Consider the following 16,635-nt stretch of genomic DNA (forward strand, 5'->3'; position numbering starts at 1 on the left):
GTTGCAAAGAGTTGGACATGACTGAAGTGACTTAGCACATAAACAAACAACTGTTAATAATTTATTTGTGTTATACTTTTTAGGTGGGGGTGGTGGGAGTGGAGGCTGGCAAAGAAGGAAAAATAATAGATATTCTAGATATTCTTTATTTTTTCTAGTTCTTGAAGTAAGAAAAGGCTTTCATCTCTTATTTATTTATTTAAAAATTTATTATATAGTGTCCTGGGTGTTCATTGGAAGGACTGATGTTGAAGCTGAAACTCCAGTATTTTGGCCACCTGATGCGAAGAGCTGACTCATTTGAAAAGACCCTGATGTTGGGAAAGATTGAAGGCAGGAGGAGAAGGGGACAACTGAGGATGAGATGCTTAGATGGCATCACTGACTAAGTGGACGTGAGTTTGGGTAAACTCTGGGAGATGGTGATGGACAGGGAGGCCTGGCGTGCTGTGGTCCATGGGGTTGCAAAGAGTTGGACACCACTGAGCAACTGAACTGACTGACTGACTGATAAAAGCACTTAAGATGAAATTCACTCTCTCAACAAATTTTTAAGTGTGTCCTACAGTAGTAGTAGGCTTCTCTGATAGCTCAGTTGGTAAAGAATCCACCTGCAGTGCAGGAGACCCCAGTTTGATTCCTGGGTCAGGAAGATCTTCTGGAGAAGGGATAGGCTACCCACTCCAGTATTCTTGGGCTTCCCTGTGACTCAGCTGGTAAAGAATCCTCCTGCAATGCAGGAGACCAGAATTCGATCCCTGGATTAGGAAGATGCCTGGAGAATGAAAAGCTACCCACTCCAGTATTCTGGCCTGGAGAATTTCATGGACTGTATAGTCCATGGGGTTGCAAAGAGTCGGACACGAGTGAGTGACTTTCACTCACAATATTTTTAGCAGTCTAGAGTCCATGGGGTCTGGAAGAGGCAGACACGACTGAGCGACTTCACTTTCACTTTCACAGTCTTATACCGCAGATCTGTAGGATTTGTTAATCTTGCTTAACTGAAATTTTGTGCCAATTAATTAGCAAGTTCCATTTCTCCTTCCTTAGCCCCTGGAAGCCACCATTCCACTCTTTGATTCTATGAATTTTCCTGTGTTAGATACCTCATATAAATGGAATCATGTAGTATTCCTTATTTCACGGACTTATTTCACTTAGCATAATGTCCTCAAGGTTCACTCAGGTTGTCACATATTGCAGAATTTCCTCTTTTTTAAGCCTGAATAATATTTCATTGTATATATGTATCACATTTTGTTTATCCATTCATCCATAAACAGATAACTACCTCTTGGCTGTAGTGAATGGTGCTGCAGTGGACACAGGAGGGCTAATAGTTCTTTGAGATCCTGATTTCAGTTCTTGTGGGTAATTATCCAGAAATGCAATTGCTGGATCATATGGTAGTTTTGTTTTAAAGTTTTTGAGATTAATCTGCATATTGTTTTCCATAGCAACTGCTATTTTTCCATAGCAACTCCATTTTGTATTCCCACCAATGGTGCACTTCGGTTCCAGTTTCCTCACATCCTTGACAATGCTTATTTTTTGGTAAACAGCCACCCTGATAGGTGTAAGGTGATGTCTTTGTGATTTTGATTTTTATTTCCCTGATGTTTAGTGACACTGAGCACTTCTCTTATGCGTATTGGCTATTTGTCTTTTTTGGAGAAATGTGTATTCAAGTTTTTAGACCATTTGAAAACTGAGTTATTTGATTTACACTATTGAGTTGTAGGAGTTCCTTATATATTTTGGAAATTACCCTATATCAGATGTATGTTTTGCAAATATTTTCTCTCATTCTATAGTTGCCTTTTCACTCTGTTGATTGTTTCCTTTGCTGTGCAGAAACTTTTCAGTTTGATGTTGTCCTGTGTCTGTTTTTGCTTTTATTGCCTGTGCTTTGGCAGCATATCAATGAAATCACTGATGAAACCAATGAAGCTTTCCCCCTATGCTTTCTTGTAGGTTTTAAGTCTTTAACTCATTTTGAATTGATTTTTGTGTATGGTGTGAGATAAGGGTCCAATTGCATTCTTCTGCATGTGGATATCCAGTTTTCCAAGCACCATTTGTTGACGAGTCTGTCCTTTCCCCTTTGTACATTCTTGGCATACTTGTTACCAACACTAACTAACCCTGGTCAGTTGCCCTGATGTGCATGTATTTATTTCTGGGGTCTCTATTCTGTTCTATTGATCTCTATGTCTGTCTTTATACCAATACTGTACTGTTTTACTTACAGTAAAGGAATTGTGATCCCACCAGCTTTATTATTCTTTCTCAAGGTAGATTTGGCCATTCAGGGCCTTATCTAGTCTTCACAACAATTCTTTAAATACTTTGTCTCCACTCTGCAAATGAGGAGAAGTAACTTGTCTAATAATACTAGATAGCTAGTAAGAGCTAGAGCTGGGAATGCTCTTGAATGCTGTCCGATTCCATAGTCAGTACCCTTTACCATTGCATTCCATGCCTCTCCGCAAATGAAGAGTCATGAATTCAATAGGAAACTATGTATTAGGACACATATGTAAAATTAGGTTAGCCTCAGGGAGTTTTACTTAGTCACTTGAAAAATGCATATGATATTTATATAATTCATAGATTTTTGAGGAGAATTTAATAAATTCCTGAAAAGTATAATGAGATTCTTAAGAGTACCAACACTATGCCAGTTTCTAAAAAGAGCTTAATAATCTTTCATTGAGATGAATAATCGAAGAACCTAAACAGATCCATTAGTTTCATTCTATACTCTAAATTCAGCAGTATCAGGCTCCTCCTTCCACCCTTCTCCACACATAATACATCCTGGGAATGCTCTCTTTTTATTGGATGAATGTATTAGTCACAAGACATAAAAAGTACTGCCTCTGCTTGGTTTGCATTTATGAATTAACAGATGTGCCTGGTTTGAAGAAACAGATTCATTTCTTGATGGGAAGAAAAATCTTGTTTAGTTTTTCACTTATTTTTTTATGTATCGGATTTTCACTAACTTTGGACCAGATACTTTCCAGGAAGAATGTAAGGTGAGTAACTGCACATCTTTAAATATAATGCATCTGTGAACTTCAGTCCAAGTGTGAAATTAGATGATTCTGTAATTTTTTATGGTAGATATATAGATAAATAACTGAATCACTTTGCTGTATACCTGAAACTAATACAATGATTGTAAATAAGCTGCACTTCAATTAAGGATTTAAAAACAAACAAATAAACAACAAGGATATATTGTGTAGCACAGAGCAATATAGTTATATTGTAATAGCTTAAACTGGAGTAATAATTATTATTGATTTAATACTTCACACATCTGAAACCAATATTGTAAATCAACTAGATTTCAATAAATTAAAATAAAAACATATATTGTTATAAAAAAATTTTATGTTGTTGCACAGCTACATTTGTTAACAATTCAAAACAGATATACTAGATTAGATCATTTGACAGTTACTAAAATCATTGAACTAGAGTTTATAGATGAGATAAAATATAGTCTTTATTAATATAAGAGGGAGGATTTATTTATGTGTTAAAAGTATCCAAAAAACATTTGTATTACATATCAAAATATATGAGAAAATGACTCAAATCAGTGTTCATATTTCTTTTATACTCATAAATACTGTTAATTTCAGTTTATCTTGCTGTTTTTATGTGAGAAGAGAGTAAGCAAAATTTAAAAACTAAGAAATATATAACCTGTCCCCCAAAGAATAGATGTTAAATCATTTTACCTGGTAGGAGATGGTAACTGTGTGGAGTACACATTGCTTAAAACTAACAAGCAAAATATCGGTTTCTATTTCCTTTGTCCTTTTGGCTTCTCTCTATACCATATAAGGGAACATATAGAGATTTCTCTATAAAGAAGAATATTCAAAATCTGAATAGCAATTAACTTATGTCATGTCTCCCAATTACTCATTATGTGCAATCACAACAAATCTGTTGGGGTTAGTGTGAACACAAAGAAAAGTGTCAAGCAGGATCATCTGCCAAAACTTGTGTTAAGGAATTCTTAAGTCATCAGCTAATAAAAACACTAAGGACAGGCATTTTTTAACATCTGTTTTCCCATGTTCCAAATCAATTAGTTCTTTCCTTCAGGTTCACTTTCAAGTAATTTAAGTGACCCATACTCCTTAGGTGGTTAAAGCTTAGTAATATTGCCTCACCTGGTTTATATAGAAGTGACTGATTTGTGTATTACACTGATAAAATGTGCACTAGAAACTATAAAAATCCCAGTTCAGTTTTTGAAGCAGTATTAATGGTTTTAAATAATTTTAGCCTCAGAAGAGACCTTAAAAATCACACAAATCAGTCATCATTTGTATCTAATAATATGGCATATTAACTCATTGTGATAGAAACAACAGTTGCTCTTTTGTGAATGTTCTTTCAAATCATAAATCTGGAATTTAAAATATTTTTCACCTCTATGGGCAATTCAAGGTCCTTAAGTCTCTAGGAAGGATAATTGTGTTTTAAGCCTGATACGTGTTTCCGATGCTTAGAGAAAGAAGGGGTCATCCCTCTTCCTTTACATATTCATTCCTGAAATTGGGTTTATACTTAAAAAGAAAATCTCTTCCCTTTCACACAGCATTTCCTGTGATCTCCCATTTCCCACTTCTCTTTGGAAGTTTGTTCATTAAGTTGTTAGTTCATTTGTGTATGTAACACATAGGTTTTTAATACTTGATATTTTTATATAGGCACAATGCTAAGTGCTGGTTATGCAGTGGTGGCAAAACAGATAAAGTCTCTTCCCTCATGAACCTGTAAGTCTAGAGCAGAGGCGCTCATTAATCAAATGCACAGTGTTATTACAGATAAACTGTGAAATGTTCTTTGAAAGAAAAGTATGGTAAACTGGAACACATATAATAGGGGGACCTGAATTAGTCTGAAAAGTTAGGGACAGCATTTCTGAGGGAGCAATATTTGAGCTGTGATCTGGAGGAAATGTAGGATGTGATGAGGAGGTAGGGGGAAGGACAGGCTGGAGAACATTCCAGAAAGAGGGAAGAGTAGGTACTAAGACTCTTAAGAGGGAAGAAGGGAACATGAAGCATTGAGGGAATTGAACTAAAGAATGCTAGTGTAGCTGTAGCCAGAGGGGAGGGGGGGAATGAGCACAACGACTAAGGCCAAGGCCTTTCAGGGCCTTGTCGGCCTTCGTAGGAACATGGTCTTCAGTCCTGAGCAGAACGTGAAGGAGCTGCGTCACCTTCACCTCCATGAAAGCGTGCTTGGGAGACTGAATGGAGCACCTGGTAAATAAAAAATATGGCACCAGCCACTGCAGGCCTAGGGCTCTTGGTTACTTTTCATATATTGCAGAGATCCCTTTTACTGGAAAGTTTCTGAATATTTTAGTGCTAACTTAGGTTTACTTTTTTTTAAATTAAAAATCTATGTTTCTTAGTATGTTCACACAGATAATTTTAACCAGATAATCCTTTAGTTCTACTTTAGTTCAGAGATCATGTAGTGATGTGAAAATGCATGAGTAGAGTATTTTGTCTTTGGTTGAGATTATGGCTTCCCTTAAAGCCTCATTAGTTGAGTGGGCAAGGCCAATTCAAATTAGAGTTTATCTGAAAAAAGAAGTACACCAGCATTATTGTATGTCCATAGAGTCACTGAAATGAAAATAAGCCTGTGTTGTGTGGTAAAAGCTTTTCATTAATGAACACATGGATTGGTTATGACTTGACAATTACTAAAGCTGGATGATGGGAACAGGAACTTAGGGAGGGTGAGGGAGATTATATTATTTTGTTTAAATCTGTGTATGTTTGCAATATTCCATGGTAAAAAGATGTATATCTTTTAACATAGCAGTTTCACTTCTAAGAATTTATCTTAAGGGACTTCTCAGGGTTATGAACAAATAATCCAAGGTAATGTCCAATATTATTAATTGGAAACAACTTAAATACTTAATAGGGATTTAGTTAAATATATTAATGCATTCATATGATGTTATACCAGATGAAATTTAAAATTATGTCATAAAATATGTATATTTTTAAGTAAAAAATTACAGGCTTTAAGATAGTATGTTTATAAAAATCTGTTTTTAAATAATATAAAAAATAAATTACATTTGTGTATAGGGTGTATGTGCATGTATGTAGAGTAAAATGCTGGAAGGACATACTATTATAATTTATATCTTCATAATTTTCAGAAATACTTTTTTGGCAATAGAATCTATTTTTTTTTTTTTAATAAAAAGGGTTGAATATTTCTGCTTCAATATGCTAACAGTACAACATGGTTTAAAATTTCACTGTAAAATATTTTATTATGTTTTATAATTTAATTATTTAATGTATTCTTGGTTATTATTTATTTTGGTTAAACCTTAGTGTCTAGCATACTGCTTGTCTAGCATACTATTCTTTGAGTAGACTGTTTATCAATGAATAAAGATTAAGATTGATATTTTAAAGTTTTTTTCTTCTTTAAAATTTCCAGTCTTTTCCTTATTTCCTTTGAAGAACATATATACTATTACTTTTTAATCAGAAATTCACTATTCAAAAGTGAACTGTTTTATAGGCTGTGATTCTCCTCCTCTTCTCTGAGATGTAGTAAACCAAAATGTCCTTCTTAAAATTTCATGTAAAATCTAAAATGTATATATTTACCTACCATCTTTTTTTTTTTTTTTCTAGTTTCATCTCTCGAACATCTTCAAATCAAGAAGTGGTTGTAAACAGTGGTAAGACTTGTAACTGCCCTTATGGTTCCCTCCGGAGTTGAGGAAGGGTTCTGTCTCTGATGGGCTTCCTTGAACACTAGTACTTGCACCTGGAGTCTCTGATGTGAAAAATCTCTTAAATATTGTATTCTAAATTATGAGCCAAAAGAGTCTCAAGCCTGGTACATTTTACAGTGCTTGGCATATTATTGTCACTCAATTACATTAATAAACCAGTGACATTTTGCCTTTGTACTCATGTCATTTTATTTGGCAGATCGACAGAATAGTGGAGATGTGAAGCCAGTGCAGAATTTCACAGTGATGCCAATCACACAGGTATGGACATTTTGGGAAGCTAGACTGAATCATTTAAAAAGAGTAAACACATTTCATCAAGTCAGAGCCACTGTGAAAATATAAGTAACAATTCTGTTAACAACTAACATTCTTGGTTGAACTTTGGGTCAGGAAACGTTATGGTAATCTTATAGTTGAAAAAGCACTGAAGTTTTCCTTGTTTTCATATATAGTATTTTCATTACAGTATTCAGTTTTACTTTGTTGCCTTCCAGACAGGATCACTATAGTAACAATTTATCTTTGGTTACTGATAACTTGAGTTGCTGCTGCCTGTTTAATTTCTCTCATCTTTATTTACACCTGGAGTTATTGGTATGAAATAGTTGATCTAGATAAGTGAACACCTCTTTCAGATCAATATTGCTTTTGTGACCTCCAGAATGATATGCACCAAAGTGCATTGTCTTGGGCTTCATAGAAATCTGAAAAGGTTTCATAAGATGTAGAACAAGGTTAGAATATCTTGCTAGACTATGTATATTAAATGACCTGGAACTGCATTCTCCAGGACAGTAGACACTAGCCACATGCAGCTATTTAAATTTAAATTCAATTTAGGTAATATTAAGTAAAATTAAAAATTAAGCCCCTCAGTTGCACTGGCTACATTTCCAGTACATAATAGCCAATAGCACAGAATGTCCTGTTGGACATTAATGGTCTGGAGGATTACATTGTATTTCTATAAACCTCTTGTTTTCTTTGTTTAACATATTAATTTATTTAAAGTTCTGAATTATTTGGGTTCTAATTATTTTTAGAGATGATTACTGCCATTAGTGAATTTTTTTGAAATATTAGTAGACATTTTTTTTGTGTGGTTTTAGGTTTATAGAAAGAAAATTGAACAAAAGTAGAGGATCAGAGAAGGCAATGGCACCCCACCCTAGTACTCTTGCCTGGAAAATCCCATGGATGGAGGAGCCTGGTGGGCTGCCGTCTATGGGGTCGCACAGAGTCGGACATGACTGAAGTGACTTAGCAGCAGCAGCAGCAGAGGATATTCCCATATACTTCCTCAATCTACAACCCACACCATTTCTAATTTTCTCTATATTTAGAATCTTTAAAATAGATTTGATCTAATACTTATATAAAAGATTAAATTAAATCTAACACTAATTTAATCTTTTAAATCAGTGTTAAAACTGTTACATTTGTTAAAACTGATAATTTTACCTAAAATTGATAGGTTATATTAGCATTCATTCTTTGTATTGTATACTTTACAAGTTTTAAGATTAAAAAATTATACATTGTAATTTGTGGAACTGGGTTCATGTACCTTCAGGTATACCTATATTTTTAAGCTTGTTAGGTCTACCCATCTCCTTTTACCCACAATAGCATGGGCTGTGGAGCTAGCAGAGTAACAGGCTTTGAACTGGCTCTTTTGCTTCCAAGAAGCCTTCTGTACTATGGAAACAAATTCATATCTTTAATTTATTGGGTTCATTAGGCTCTCAACTACAATCTGAGCAGACGTTTAGAAAAAGAACCTTGGAATGCGTTCAGCCATCATAGCCCAGTTAATGTCTCCATGGATGGAATTCCCTGCATTCTGTTTTGGGCCAAAAGAATAACAATTAAATTTAAGAATCAGACCTGGCTGGACCTTACAGATGAAGCTATTGGCCAGAAGGCAACAGTGGATGCTGGCAACTCAAACTGCAGTGAAGAAAGTGCCATGTAAGTTGACTGCTTTGCTGGAGCAAGTCCTTAGGGCGAGTGTAGCCTGTTAACTGGGTGGTCCAGTTTGCTGTCATTTGAGAAAGTAAAAGTAGGCTCTTTTGTACGTGACCATGACATACATTTCTGAGTAAATGTCTAAAATGAAAGAACAGGTTAGAAATCAGTTGTTTTAGTTTCTTATTTTTTCCCCAGTAATTTTCTTCTGAACACTCTAGCTAATTGTTATATTGTACTTTGTGGAAGATCAGAATTTTGAAAATGAAGCTTCCCAAACTCATTCTGAAAGAGTGGATGGATTCCAGGCTCTGTGTCAGCTCCAAATGTAAAGTGTCAAAGTACTTTTGTCCTAGCAGGGAGGAAATTCCATATCACTGAGCAGAGTCATACATATTTTAGTGGGTGAAGCAGACTCTATCTAGCCAGGGTAGGTATTCGATTCTAGCAAGTGTTCTGAAGTTGTAGAACGTTGCCTGTTTGCAAATGTGCAAGGGGCAAAATTTCAGAGAATTCTTTAGAACATTAAAAAATGATTAGAATAATTATTTTTCACTTGAGATAAGCATATCCCTTTTGAAGAGGAAATTAGTTTCCACTGCCTTTCTTTGCTTTTCAGTCATCCAAGCAAATATTTTTTTGCTTGTATTTGTTTTGGTCCAGAGGGAGGAAGTCTGGCATATCTCACTTGCATTCTATACAACTCCTTGCTTTCAACATTTATTGGTATAACAGAGGCTTTTGGAAGATTTTCTGCATTTGTTCTGGCCTGGTTTAGATGGGCAGAATGCTTCGTATAAAATCATAACATGCTCTGTGTGTGTGTGTGTATGTGTGTGTGTTTCTCTGTATTCTCCTTATATACTTCATAGAAATACTTTTTTATTTCTGAACTTGTCATTTAAAAATTCTTGATGATGGGTAAAATGGATTATATTCATGTACACTTACAAGTTACATTGCAAGTTTTAATAAGTATATTGCTATTCAGAATGACTCTCTTTATCAGAGAGCTAGGGAGTTGTAAGCAAAACAAGAGTCCGCCCAGATTCGTTTATTCTGTTACAGCACAACTATTGAAGAGATTTCAACATTGCTGAGCACTCAGGACTTTTCCTCAGGCTCTAATTAATTCCTTACAGGGCTCTTTATTTGTGGTCAGCTGCAGGGAGAGAGACTGACTGCCTGAGGATCATCTTGCCTGTCCATGGCTGACTGGCCCTCCTTGATTCCATTTATCCTGACCCCAGGGGGTTTGTGGGGAAGATCAGGGCACCACAGATTTTTGCTGGACTTCAGAAACTTTAATTATCACTGGGAACCTAGAGACAGAAAGAATGAAAACTTAGCTTCTAGGTCCAGTTCTGCCAGTGAGCTCTGTGACTTTACAAATAGGGGCCACTGTAGGGTGAGAAGGCAATGCTGGCATCTGGTAATAGCAACTCACAAGGCTTGAGCCCTTGGCCTTGGTCAGGCCCCTTGTGAGGACTTCACAGTCACGTCATCTGTTATCCCTTGTAATGCTCTTGTGAATACGTCTCTGAGTCACAGGTACAGTTATCACCTGTGTTTCAAGTGAGAAAATCAAAGCTCATGAGGTTAGGAAACTTGCTAAGATCATACAGCTTGTATGGTAATAGAGCTGGGGTCTAAAACATCTTTAACAACACCATTTTCCCTCCTCTCTTGGCCCTGTCTAATAGGAGTGTGAAAATCAAATGAGGAAATGTACATGTGAGAACTTTGTCAAGTGCTACTCAAAGTTCTAGTATTATTTTTCCAAGATACTAATGATAACTAGAGTAAAGTAGTGTCTAGTTACCTGGTAGAGAGACCAAGGGAACCTTTGGTTTTTGCAGTACACAAATTAATGATGTTTTCTCTTTGTCACTGCCCAAGAATTCTGGTGGGTGAGTCCCAAGTGTGCATCACCCACCTTTTGGGGTCCTCGGGTGAGTGTGCAGGCAGGCTGGAGAGCCCACCAAAGGGCATAAGTGGGAGGCTTCCCAGGATGTGAGGCATTCAAGGACCAGCTGCTGACCCTGTCCTTGACTCCTGTGAATTACACAGATTAGTGAGATGCTTTTGTCATGCTGGCAAGGAAATCTTATATTCAAGAATCAGAAAGGGAGTTGCAGAAAGAACAAACCCAAGCAAAGACATAACCATGTAAGGTCAAAAGCACAGATTAAAAAAAGATGACCACATTTTAGTGCCTGGAAATAACATGTTCAGGGAAAAGCAAATTGTTGGCAGACAGATTTGCTACGGAAGTCTTTTTAAATAGTGAAAGCCTTACAAATACAGCATAATCCCAGCATCTGTGTGTATTTTGAATTTAGGCAATTATAGTCTCAAGAATTCAGAATCTGCTTTAAACATGGGGAGAAGAGGGTGCTTGGAAAAGTAAAAGAAGCTCTTTTTTGAGTGAGTCCCTAGGTTGTATTTCTTCTTTATGGTGCATTTTATGGTGCATGGCTTGACACATCAAAGAATCTCATTGAATGATTGCTGAATTTGCATTGTTGAAAACAGGCCTCCTGTCATTTACTCTGCCGCAGAGCATGTTAACAGCTTTCACTGAAACCAGGGCTACTGGAGAAAGCTCTTGGGGCATCAGAAGCTTGGGGGCTGTTGAGCTGCTCCACCAGAGATCTGAGTGGACACTACATGGCTCTGCTTTGAACTTTATTTAGTTCGTTAGCTGGAGAGACGGAGAAGGCAATGGCACCCCACTCCAGTACTCTTGCCTGGAAAATCCCATGGATGGAGGAGCCTGGTAGGCTGTAGTTCATGGGGTCCCTAAGAGTTGGGCACGACTGAGCGACTTCGCTTTCACTTTTCACTTTCGTGCATTGGAGAAGGAAATGGCAACCCACTCCAGTATTCTTGCCTGCAGAATCCCAGGGACAGAAGAGCCTAGTGGGCTGCTGTCTATGGGGTTGCAGAGAGTCGGACATGACTGAAGTGACTTAGAGCAGCAGCAGCAGCAAGTAACCAGTCAAATTTATAAAGTACAGTCTAACAAATGCATTTCATTTCTTTAAAGAGTTTTCAGTAATTTGTAACAGATTATCAGAATACTGTTGGAGAAAAATTCTCTTGAAAACTTGCTTTAGTGAGCAAATTAGCTTATAAAGTGTAAATTAGTGCTTCTAAGGTATCTAAGCTCATGATGTTATGAAATAAAGATATTTCTTTTAGTGACCTCTTTAATATGGTTTATTTTATAAATATTCCTTCCCTTTCTCCGTAAGTAGTAGGAAGATAAACTTGAGCTCAGTCACTGACATTTCTGTTTCTTGGTGAGTGTGACTGAATTATGAGATTTTATTTGTGTGAGTTTTCTCAAACTTGTAATTGGATATTTTATAAACATCGACTTTGATTTTTTAGACTGTATATTGAGGTGGTATAACTTCTCGATGTTACGATGTCACATATCAGCATCATCCTTCATATATCTAAATTTCTCACATTTTCCCATTTCAATTGTATTTAGCGTTTCATCATCCTTATTTTTTAACCTGATTGAAATTTAAATGAAATACACTAAACTGCACATATTTCAGTTATACAGTTTGGTCTGTTTTGACATATGCTTGTATCTGTGAAACCATCATCACAATCAAGATAGCAGACACTTTCATCACACTCAGAAGTTTCCTTGTGCCCCTCTGTAATCCATCCCTGTGCATTCCCACCTTGCCAGATAACTGCTGTTCTGCCTCCTGTCATTATAGATTAGTCTGCATTTTCTAGAATTTTGTATATTAATAGCTATAATAGAACAGTGTACACTCTTTTTTTTAGTCTGGCTTCCTTCACTCAGTGTAACGATTTTTATGTTCTTTTATGTTGTTGCACATGTCAAAGGTATGCTTCTTCTTATTGCTGAGTAGTAAGTACTCCTTTGTATGGATATACCACAGTTTATCTATCCATCTACTTCTTGATGGAAGTTTGTTTTTTCCTCCAGTTTTTAGATAACTTTCCAAATAAAGTTGCTCTGAACATTCATGTACAAGTCTTTGCAGGAGCATATATTTTCATTTTTCTTAGGTGACTATCTAGGAGTGGAATGGCTGGATCATATAGCATGTGTATGTTTAGCTTATTAAGAAACTGCCAAACTGTTTTTTTAACTATAGCTATAACTGTAGTTATAGCATTTGCCTTCCTACCAGCATTGTATGAGCGTTCCAGCTACTTCACATCCTTCCTAACCTTAGGTATGGTCAGTGTCAGACTATAAAGAAAATATTATTAATGTTTATGTATGGTTAGCAATTTATGAACAAATTTTGCTGAGATTTGGGTTAAAAGATAAATCTTGGTAAGAGATGTACCTCCTCAGAGGAATGTGATTACATGTCAAGAAGTAATGAAGCTAGTGCCACTGAGATATTCCAGGATTTGTAAACCCCGAGGCTTCTTATAATCTCCTTGGAGACATTTATTTACATACATGGGTATTAGACATGCAGCCATTTGTTTCCTTTATAATGAGCTGTTTGCTCCTATTCAAAGACTAATAATATAACTCATACACTTTTATTTTCCCAAGGAAAATTTCTGACGCTAAGGAATAAATGTTTCTCTCCCTCTCTCAGGAGATGAAAAAGAAAGCCCTCCAATATGAGCTTCCAGATTCATAATTTTAGTATTCCTCACCTACGCTATAAATCCCTGTATGTGCAGGATGACATCTGGTTCTCGGGAGGGGGAAGAACTGGGCTAAAAGGGGAATCAATATGGTTATTGCTCTGAGTTAGTAATAATCTGTTTCTGCTCCAGGAAATCTTATGTTAACTTTCAGAAAAATGTGATTAAATATAGATAGTAAAAGCTTAAGAATGGGCTTTTTTTAAAAAAAAGTTTAAGCCATACTGATTACTGTACCATGGCATCTTATTGTAGTTTTATTTTGTATTTTCTGGATGACTAATGATATTGACATCTTTCATGTATTTATTGGTTGGTTGTATATCTTCCTTTGTGAAGTATATCTTTTGAACATTTTAAAGTTGGATTGTCTCCTTATTGAGTTGTTAGTGCTATTTGCTGTATTTAAGATACAAGTTTTTTTGATATATATGTTGTGAGTATTTTCTTCCATTCTATGACTTGCCTTTTTCATTTTCTTAACATTATCTTTTGAAGAGCAAAAGTTTCAAAAATTTAATATAAATTTATCAGTTTTTCATATTTTTTTCAAGGAACTTTCCAACCCAAGATTGCAAAAATATTTTCTTATGTTTCTTCTATGTTTTATAGTTTTAGTTGTTACATTTAGACTTGTGATCCATTTGGGGGGCAATTTTTTAGTACAGTGTGGAGTAAGGGTTATTTTTATCTTGATAGACTGTATTTCTGTTTTCTTAGGTTGTCTCTGAAGTTTGGTGATGCTGAAAATCCCAGAGGTCTTGATATAAGGTAGGTATGGATCCCACTTTGTAATATCATAGGCTCAAAACTCCAGATTAGCTCCATATAATTTATCCATTCCACATATATGTATCAAGGGCCTGCTGTGATAAGCATTGTAACACACGAAATGCCACATTTATCTAATTTCACTGACAAGTCAGTGGTGTTACCATGGGATCCTATAGTAATACTTTCTTTAGTTTCTATAATACCAAAGCATCTGTATTTTTTCCTTTGTCCTTTAGTGACCTAGAAAATATACAAATCTGAGACTGTAATACCTCTTTCCTCTGAGCAAAGAATAAAATATGTTTAAAGCTCCAGAGCTGAGGCTCTAGTTTCAAGTTATTTTCTACATAGCTTACAACTGAGTTACACTTACAACTTAAGAGTAACTAAAAATTCTCTGTTAGCTGAATTCCCCAGCAGACAATCAACATAGGTCTCTATTTTTCTGTGTTTATGTATGGAATAATACCTCTGCTAACGGTGGCTTAGCAAGCAGTTAGGAACAACTTCAGGAATGGGGAGCGATTTGAAGGTATTTAAATTTTTTTCTTATAAAATTATAATGTTTCCTTTCCTACAGGACCAGCCTTTTAGTGGAGACAAACACCTGTGTCTTTAACATTACTTGAAAAACCAACAGGTTGTGCTAGGGCAATCTTTTGCAAAGCTGTGTTCTGTGGAGCACTTTTGCTCTGTGTAAATGTTTATAAAATTCCCAGAAAGGGGGTCCTATGGTTAAATGCATTTGAGAAACACCGCACACCATGTCCTCTTGGAGATTCACAGTAGAAATTTGTATATTGAAGTTTCTGTGAAGATATGCTCTTAAAGAAAAATGCTGTACTTGGTGACTTTGATTAACCAGTCATTTCCTGGCTTTTTGTTGTTGTTGTTGTTGATGGTTTTTCTTCACTTAGATGTGATTTTGGTGTCTTCGTGAGAAGAGATGAGCTTAGGTTCTTCTATTCCACAATCTTTTCTCTAATGCTTTAAAATTACAATCTTTTTCCTGATGATAAAGCTATGTGGCTACTTTCCTCAAGGTAAAAAAAAAAAGTGTTATTTGAATAAAAAATATTCCCCATTCCTATATCAAACAGATATTTATATGTGTTTGGCCACCTTGTGAGATTCTATTTTCTTTATAAGGTTTCTCTGAAAGATGATGGCATGTATGTTCTAAATTATGACCAATGAAACACTAGTATCCCATGATATGCAAGCAGATATTGAGAAAAGAGCTTTCTAAATTTAAACATAGGAAATGCTAGGTTAGAGGCAAAAAGAAAGAAAGAAAAGGGGGTTGAAGACAAGATGCATGTCTCGAAGGATTTTTTGAGCAGTTTCATTGGTGTGTCACTGCTTCCACCTCACTGAGGCTGTCAGAACAGTCTCAGGCCGTTATCTGAAACAGGGCTGCAGACAACGTGGCAGGCTCTACTGTAGCCCTAGCTCAAGAGAATCACTTCCGGGGATTCCAGAGGCAGCTTGCCCTTTCTGGGAATGGCTCTTGCGGTCTGCTCTGGAATGTCTGACTCCAGTCCCATCTGAGATGTCCACCACCTTCTGGCCTTCAGCGTTTTTGGTGGGATTATTGCGGTGGACAGGGGTGGCCAGGCTCAATTGCATCCCTTAAGAAACCTTTTTGTATCTGAGTCAGGAGCCCAGGGTGAGCTGCAGGTGTCCTAGATAACATCGAATGTTTTACAGCACCAGGCCCACACAGGACACTCGCCAAGCATGCCTTTCAACTTAGACAAGCCCAGCCTATTTTACAGATGAGGAAAGCTAGACCCAGAGAGGTTGTTGAACAGCCCTTATCATTACCACTAATAAGAACTGTATTTGTGAGAACTCTTTTGACTGCATAAAGCCAAAAGGTAACTGATCGATGAATAGGATTGAAAATGTTAGGTTTAGACGTTTAACTGACCTTACCAGGGCAGCGTCTTTCTCCATCTCTTGGCTCTGCTGTCCTTGTGTCAGCTTCATTCTCAGGCTGGCAAGACGGTGGCCAGCTGGCAGTTATTCACTTAAGCAATATGAAAGAGCTCTGTTGCCCGATGCTATAGCATAGCCATAGCAGAAGCACCAGGACTGCATCTTCTCGACCCTGCCTGGGGTGTATGCCCTCTCTAAACCAATCACAATGATTAAATGGCTGCAGTACACTGACTGGCAGGACCAGATAGACTTCACTGAGAGGGGAGAGGGTCAGCCCTAATACACCAAGTTGCCATTCCCAGAGGGAGCGGGAATGTAAACTCCAGGTGGGCAAAGCCAGAATAAAGCCCACGCTTTTACCCTGAGTTATACTGATCTCAGCTGCTTTCTTTTTAAAAATTTAAATATTGTTGATTTATAATGTTGTGTTAGTTTCAGGTGTGTAGCAAAATGAATAGTCACAT

The 16,635-nt window shown here is 36.6% G+C and overlaps 1 protein-coding gene and 1 long non-coding RNA gene across 22 annotated transcripts in view; one reads left to right on the forward strand and one right to left on the reverse strand.

Annotated features, from left to right (window-relative positions):
* The window catches only part of LOC147369891 (V-type proton ATPase subunit S1-like protein), a 71,519-nt gene that overhangs the window by 17,910 nt on the left and 36,974 nt on the right, over nt 1-16,635 (forward strand). For 5 of the 21 annotated variants that reach the window (XR_015168055.1, XM_086412841.1, XM_086412842.1 and 2 more), the window contains exons 1-5: nt 219-3,044; nt 6,714-6,760; nt 7,017-7,078; nt 8,562-8,791; nt 14,174-14,224. Coding sequence is in view for 15 of the 21 variants with exons in the window: in XM_086412841.1 (XP_086268967.1) it covers nt 2,830-3,044; nt 6,714-6,760; nt 7,017-7,078; nt 8,562-8,791; nt 14,174-14,224 (605 nt within the window). In the remaining 6 variants the exon portion in view is untranslated. Of the gene's footprint in view, nt 1-218; nt 3,045-4,742; nt 4,809-6,713; nt 6,761-7,016; nt 7,079-8,561; nt 8,792-14,173; nt 14,225-16,635 lie in introns of those variants that run through there. The other 16 variants (XR_015168060.1, XR_015168057.1, XM_086412847.1 and 13 more) reach the window with 5 other exon arrangements.
* On the reverse strand, nt 9,830-16,503 carry LOC147369892 (uncharacterized). Its single transcript, XR_015168061.1, has 3 exons — nt 16,161-16,503; nt 10,725-10,843; nt 9,830-10,110 (listed from the first exon to the last, which is right to left on the reverse strand). It is a non-coding gene; the product is annotated as an uncharacterized LOC147369892 (long non-coding RNA).

This window comes from Bos grunniens, chromosome 7 (assembly GCF_055505025.1).
Source record: "Bos grunniens cultivar Pamir isolate PY7600 chromosome 7, Bosgru_T2T1.0, whole genome shotgun sequence".
Classification (NCBI taxonomy): Eukaryota; Metazoa; Chordata; class Mammalia; order Artiodactyla; family Bovidae; genus Bos; species Bos grunniens.